The following is a 7,893-nucleotide window of genomic DNA, read 5'->3' as shown; positions in this document are numbered from 1 at the left end:
TTAAAAAATGAAATAATAATACATTAATTTACTATTCGATTTAGCAAGATCATTATATGTACCCCCCCCCCCCCCCCCCCCGAAAAGAAGAAAAAAGGAAAGTCAGTTATCTCATATTTTATTTGCTTTACTTAACAGGGAGTGACATATAAATAACATGTTTAAACAAATATAGCGACACTAGGTCGATGCGTGTGTTATTTTGCCTCAGTCCGGTTTCTTATTTCACTCCCAGTAGTACAGTGTAGAGTTGTATTTACATAAACTATTGTACTTGGTTTTCGCTTGTCAGACAATTGCTAATACTTACCATAATTTCTCATAATTTAATTTACTACTCAGATTTCCAGTCATTGCTCTGAAACCTAAAGTGTAACATGAAGTTGTTATTGATCGAGCCGTCCTCTCCAGGAAAATTAAGAGATAACGACCATTTAACCTGCATGCTCGCGTATATCCATGTCTATACCAGGCTTTCCCGTTTAAGGAACTACAAAGTTCCTGGTAAACACACATATTTCGCTTCGATACAGTGACGAAAGACCTTCAATCCGTTCAATTTAGAAAGGTGTGATGATCGGGAAAATAAAATGCATTTTTCGGAGTGTTCTTAACGCGTTTCTAATTAAAGACACGCCGGGCTAATCCACAAGGGACAGCTTCCTTACGTCTGCAACAGAATAAAGTGAGCGAGACCCTGCCAAAAGATCTGAGGGAAACCATCCACAGACAGAAAAAAAAGTTGCCAAGTGGAGTTTTATTATTTTTCCACCCACTTTCAATTCGATAAAACCAGCCTATGCAGCCACATGTACACATATAAGAACCTTCGTTTGGACTGACATGGTGTAGATCAAGTACTTGGAATGAGTGTAAGGCGCTTCTGAAGATTGAGTGCTACTTCATCATTTATAATCCGTGACCACAGTGGGAGGCAAACTTCTGAAAAAGGAATAGATACATCTTGAAAGAAAACAAAAGCAAACAGGTAGTTTTTCATATATATATATATTTCATAATAAAAATGTGTGTTCACTGTACTGGTATACCAGTGTTTTGTTTTTGCAGTTAGCTTTGTATTGGGTTTAAAATTGCCCAAGAATAAAAAAGAAAACGCTATCTACAAACGTCCACTTTGCATTGCACGACATCACCTGCATTTACTTTGACAGGTTCTAGAGGCGAATTAGTTTACAAAGATAACCTTGTGTTTAAATACAACTCTAAATCGAAAAACGTGGCATTTGCTATATAGCGCTTTAATCTGAACTGCGATTAGCAAATACAATAAAGGAGGCAAACTGATTACATTAAGCAGATGAATCAACGTAATAAAAGTGTTTCATATCACCTTTCTTGATGCTGCCTGTCTCTCTCCTTCTGCCTTACATCCACATGTTGAATAATTTGTTTCTTTTAGGGTGATAAGAACCGAATCTGAGGGAAAGGCATATTTTAAACATCGTTTTCGGTAGCTATGAAAGGACTGAGGTCGCCGCTCTTGCTGGGACTGGTGTTCATAATGTTCACAGCTGGATACTGCAAAGAGAGGACTGAGCACACGGACATGAGGGACTGTAAAACCCTCTTGAACTTGATAATGGAAACTGTGAATGAGTTGAAAAAGTATAGTTCACAAGATGTGGAAAATAGTGTACAATATTTAACAAAGCAACACGATTACACTTTTGATCCAAAGGGAGTACATCATTACAAGTCTTACAGTGAAGACCAGAGAGTTGGTAAGTGATTTAAAGCGTTTATGTATGTTATACTGTTATACTACATTTCTGAGAAGTTTAGCTGTTTTATTGACACAAATGTGTATGTGTATTGTTGTAAACACTAAACTGAAAATGTTTAGTAATTCAACACGATATGCAACATATTTTAACACGTCAGTGTTTATTTTAATTGATTGAGAATATACTTTAGACTCACAAAAAAATAAACATAATTATAAATATAAATCCTAAACTGTGTTGAAAATCTGTTGTATAAGATGTATGTTTAATTATTTAACATTTGATTTTACAATGAATATCATTTATATATATATATATATATATATATATATATATATATATATATATATATATATATAAAGTTATTACAATTATGGCGACATTTTTTCTTTTACAGTAAGATCAGTATTGGTGTATACAATTTGTTCGTTGGAGTGTCTGTTCTTGCTGTTAAACAAAACAAACCAAAAAGCAATGTTGGTGTGTGTTAACTACCAATCAATTACACAACTGCAACTCAAAAACTCAATGTAGTGCTATACCCAGAGGAACATGTACAACACAGAAAGAACGCTGCAGATTATTACTATGACAGATGCAATGCACACTTACAATAATGTGGTGCATAAAAGTAGTGCATTTCGGCTGAAGAATGCTTGATTGCAGAATTGCAGATAATGTTTATACATATTTCCGGACATGCAATTGCTTTGAAAGGGCAGGCACCATGCACACTAAAAACGAGAAGGCAACAGTAGCCTGCATGGGACTTTGTATAGACGTTTGATACACATTGCTTTAAACACATCATTTTCTACCATGAAAAAACATATTTTGCAGTTTACCATGCTTCACCATTATATATATATATATATATATATATATTATATATATATATATATATAATGTTAATTCAGTGTTGACTATTTATGAGAATGTTTTACATTAAATATGCAAATCATTTTTCACTGTCTAAAGCCACTAAAGACTTTAGGCATACGTTCAAGCTTGAAGAAAAACCACTATTTTTATTTCATTTACAGAAATCTTTCCTAGAGATCTTAGAACAAAAGAAAAGTTTTTGAGTCATTTAACAGGTAAGGTGAAGCACTTCTTTGTTTGTAGTATTTTGTATGTTGAAAACCAACAGTGTTTACTCATGGCTTGTTATCTTCTTCCAGGTCCTCTTCACTTCAGTCCAAAGTGCACTAAACACTTTCACAGGATTTATCACAACACCAGAGACTGCACAATACCAGCATGTAAGTACCACATCCCTTTATTAAATAGAAAAATGCTTGCCTGATAATGTAAACACAACACTGCAAAGTTTAACCTATCCAATATTGTAAATAAAAAAAATACACTTATATTTGATTAACAAATTGTGTTGTGTTTAAACAGAATTTGAATTAAACTTTTGTGTTAAAATGTTTATTATTCCTCATATTTAGTGTGCAAAACCTTTAAAGTTTTTGGAAACCTTTAATAGGCTATATTCAAATATTATAATAAGGTATTATGCAAATTATAACAGCAGTATAAATACTTATTTCAACTTCACAATAGATAGCAAAGGCTACTAGCATCTTCGGAGTTTTACATAGATTAATTGTATTATACACATTTGGGCATTAACAATATACATAAATACATTTTTTTTTTTTTTTAAAAAGATAGTTTGTTATTTTGTGATTTCAATGTCATTATTTTATAACACGTGTGTAAAATATTTTGTTTTCTCTAATTTTTATTCTAAGAGTTTTTACAGATTTTTGATGAAATAAAGGGATCAAAACCACAAAACAAATACTAATTTGAACAGGGCCTGATCTCAGCTGGGTCAGAGTATTGAGTATTTTTATTATAGTATTTTATTTTTGTAATTACTTGTTAAGGTTTATTTATTTAGGTTATTCTCTCCATAGGACAACAATTGACAGTTTGTCGTACTTACAAAGGCTCCCATATTATTTTACAGATTACAAGAGGTGTGCAAGACTTCTTACAAGATTAGCTGTGAGTCCAATGTGCATGGAAAGTTAGCTTAAAAAAGGTAAGCCCCACAGTTAGAAGTAAAACCAGATATATTTGAAAGCTTAGCTGTGTAGCATATACAATCTAATCATTAAACATGTATGACCTGAGAAAACAAGAGGGAATCCTTGTTGTAAAGCTTGACTCACCTGTTTAAATTTGGAAAGGTACTAAGCATGAAAAAATACAGGCTGTAAATGTGCTCGAGGGGAGTAGGAACATTACCTGAAGTAGTGGCCGCGCTTAATTTACAGCACTATGTACATAGTAAAGAGCTTCTCAAGTTATTTGAAGGCTCCATTGGTTTCAAATTAAATATGCTTCCTTTTTATTTTTAACTAAGTATTAGGGACACATTCTAAACTACTTACATCACATGTAAATATTAGACAATTTCCATCAAGTACAATTTGCACACTTGTTTGTGAAAGGGAAATCAAACAAGCAACTCATAAGGTTAAATTTCCTTCTACTGGTTTTGTAGCATGAAGAGTTTTCTGTTTGTTCAACTTTAAAATGTAAAATTCAGTACAACGCAAAAGGGTGCAGTTGTCTAAGTTGACAGCAGTGCTTTTTGACTCTTGTTATTGGAGCGGTTTGTTCAGAGCGGATCGCCTTATGTCTGAAAGTTTGCCCAATCGAGCAATAAAACAGGAAATAACACAGGTCATAACGCGAATTACATACAATTATATAAAACTGGAATACCAAACGCATTATTTGTAATTTACCGGTATTTGGTGATATTAAGAAAACATTAACGCTAAATGCTGGTGTTTCTTTACATTTCAAATGGTTGATTTAAGGTATAACGTTTTTGTTATACCTATGAAAATGCAGACCCATCAATCATATAGCCAGTTAAGCAGTAATGAGTAGCATCTTTCTAACGTAACTGACATTGCCTTTTGTGTTTGCAAGGCATGTCCTCAATCGAACCACACTCTAAGCAATTAAAGGTCTTCTTTGTTTATGCCTGTCTTGTGTAACATTAGAACAATTCACATTTTAGAGTGGTTTTCACTTATGCTCACTCAGATACCTGCACTTAATGGACACCATTTAGAAATATACAACTGTAGCTGTCTTTTCCTTATTATATGGCTACATTTAATGAATTTAATGAATAAGGCAATGATTTATATATTAACATGTATAATGAATTTAAATAATCAGATCACCGGATATTGGTATTGGTGTTTTAGGATCGCAGCAGTGTGGAGTAGTGGTTAGGGCTCTGGACTCTTGACCGGAGGGTTGTGGGTTCAATCCCCAGTGGGGGACACTGCTGTTGTACCCTTGAGCAAGGTAGTTTACCTAGATTGCTCCAGTAAAAACCCAACTGTATAAATGGGTAATTGTATGTAAAAATAATGTGATACCTGTATAATGTGAAATAATGTATAATGTGATATCTTGTAACAATTGTAAGTGTTACTTACAATTGGATAAGGGCGTCTGCTAAGAAATAAATAATAATAATAATACTACTTAGGATAGACTGGCGGCAATAATAAGTGCTCAAGGGTGATAGTCTTTTTACTATTTCACATGCCTCAAACGATCATCAAAGACTAAGGTTTACTTTCCTTTTATAGGTCATTGGAATTATATGCCCCTCAGCAAAACGATGCAAACTTTAACATTTCCCTTGACGTGTTGGACACATTACTTTAAAAAGGCTAACAATCTGCTTTCGAAGCGTTGATAAGCAGGGTACCAGTGGAAGCTGTAAAGTCTGTATGTAGAAAGATTAACAAAAAGAATTCAATATACTGCAGAATACAAATAAATTAAATAACAAAACCTTGCTTCCAGAATGTTCCAACTAAAAATGTAGCTATGAGTAGTTAAATAAAAAGCAATGCAACTGTTATGTACATCCCTGCAAATCAAATAATAAAAAAAACACTTTGTAATTGTAACAAATTATGACTTCCTAAGACCCATCATGTCTATTACACAAGAAAAGATAACCCTACATTTCAAATACAATTAAAAATGGCAGAATTTTATCTTGTTCTTCTTTCCTAAACAGGGTGCACTGTAATATCAAGAAATCCCAAGAAATCAAGAAAAAGTGCCTCGGAAACCAACAGGGAAACTAAAGAACTCAAAACCTTTATATCATAGTCCATGTGAACAAAGATTTATTTTTGAAAATTGATGGAATACTTCCATAGACTTCTTTACACACCCTTATGTTGTCAGCATTGTTTGCAGAAAAATGAAGAAAAGAAAAAAAACATGCCACTGTTCTGCAGTGTACTGCTGTCAAAAAGAAACTAGACAAATGTGTTTTTCATCAAAACAAGCTACTTTCATATTGTCTAACATGCGTTGTGGGTCATATTTATAGACATCTGATGTATCGTCTTCACTGCACTGGTTATTACTTGACAAAATGTAACCTGTTTAAAGCAAATTCCTGGGTCTTAGCAACCACATTTACAAGTACTTTTAATACTGGGGTCATGTTGTATCCCATGGTTAAATTATAAATTGCATGACAATTTTCTTGCCATTTTGTCTTTGCAAGACATTATCTCTTAAGTAGAGGTGATTTGATTTTGGAAAGTGCTGGTTATAGGCTACATTCCGTAAAAGAGAAACAGCTTATTTTTATGAAACAGTGGAATGTTTGTCTGTGTGTGTGTGTGTGTGTGTATATATATATATATATATATATATATATATATATATATATATATATATATATATATATAATTCAAGCTAATGTCATTAGTTATTCTGTACATTAAATGTATAAACATTCCAGCTAACATGTGCAATATGTATATATCTTGTAAATATTAAATATATCAATTATAAAAATAATAAAAAAGTGTTTGGTATATGATATTAACTGATTGTGCCGAGTTAAATTAAAGTAACATATTATTTAAATAAATCCCAGGCTGGCTAAAATGCTAGTATTTTTTTTGTTTTACCTCCATTGTTTAATTTCTAGTTTATATTTTGCAGCAACCTTCATTTCTAAACTGCCTTTATACAGCTATACCTATGGGTGTTAACTGAAATATTACTGAATAATAACATGGATTTGATAAGATAAAATGTCAGCCGTCTTTACTCTGTGTACTCAATTTATAAATTCTGACACCTCCATGCCTCCTGAAGTAAAACCCCTTGACCTCTGATTTGACGTCATGTCCTATTTTAAAAACCAGATAACATACTCAGACTCAGCCACTCTGTATTCAGATTAAATATGTTACACAGGAAAGTGGTGCAGCCCGCCTCCCCCTGTTGCTTATCTATGCCTATTACAAAAGAAAAAGAAAAAAAAAACTGCCAACGCATAAAAAAAGAAAAAATACTTCTACTCTGCACCAGAAGTATAATTTTTGTGCACACACTGGCGGCTATATGCAGCAGCTGAAGTTATAAATGTAACAATAAATACCAGTGCCTTTAAGTTTCTAAAAATACAGTTAAAAGACAAAGCCTATATATTATTTAATAAAGCTTTTAATGTAAAAATGTTTAACTCGAATGTATTTAACATAATAGGACAATGATACTCTAGCCATTTAATTTCTGATCATGTATAGTATTCTGAGTATGCTTTGTAAAGGACACTGGTAGCAGCTTGTTATATTAACATTAAGACTACAGGGGTCGCTGGTGCACAGTGAGCCGAGGACACCCTGGCCGACCTAAACCCTCCCCCCCGGGCGACGCTCGGCCAATTGCGTGCCACCCCCTGGGAGCTCCCGTCCATGGTCGGCTGTGGAATAGCCTGGACTCAAACCGGTGATGTCCAGACTATAGGGCGCAACCTGCACTCCACACGGAGCGCCTTTACCGGATGCGCCACTCGGGAGCCCCTCATAGGCTGTATTTTATAATTATTCCTGGTTTTACTACCGTCGCTTCTTAATCACTTTATTACTACTTTACGTGACTCTGAGATCACCAATTATGATCTTTGTATGTAAATACATTTGAGCTACAATTGACAGCACAGTTTGACATTTTAGCCATTATATGATGTACAATTAAAAGGAAACGGTTCCAGTTACCAAATTTCTGGGTTGCTACAAACTGTTAAGCTTTAAATTCTTCACCAATGATAAAAGCAAAATCG

The 7,893-nt window shown here is 33.7% G+C and overlaps 1 protein-coding gene across 1 annotated transcript; it reads left to right on the top strand.

Annotated features, from left to right (window-relative positions):
- Positions 1–442: 442 nt before the first annotated feature.
- Positions 443–3,850, top strand: alkal2b (ALK and LTK ligand 2b). Its single transcript, XM_059025278.1, has 5 exons — positions 443–988; positions 1,421–1,742; positions 2,789–2,842; positions 2,927–3,007; positions 3,727–3,850. Exons 2-5 carry the CDS (start codon positions 1,478–1,480, stop codon positions 3,789–3,791), a joined length of 465 nt encoding a protein of 154 aa, XP_058881261.1. The 5' UTR covers positions 443–988; positions 1,421–1,477; the 3' UTR covers positions 3,792–3,850.
- Positions 3,851–7,893: the final 4,043 nt, after the last annotated feature.

The sequence above is a fragment of the Acipenser ruthenus genome, chromosome 6 (genome assembly GCF_902713425.1).
Source record: "Acipenser ruthenus chromosome 6, fAciRut3.2 maternal haplotype, whole genome shotgun sequence".
NCBI classification, from domain to species: Eukaryota; Metazoa; Chordata; class Actinopteri; order Acipenseriformes; family Acipenseridae; genus Acipenser; species Acipenser ruthenus.
The sequence above is the reverse complement of the archived record's forward strand: the minus strand, read 5'-3'. Positions and strand labels throughout refer to the sequence as shown.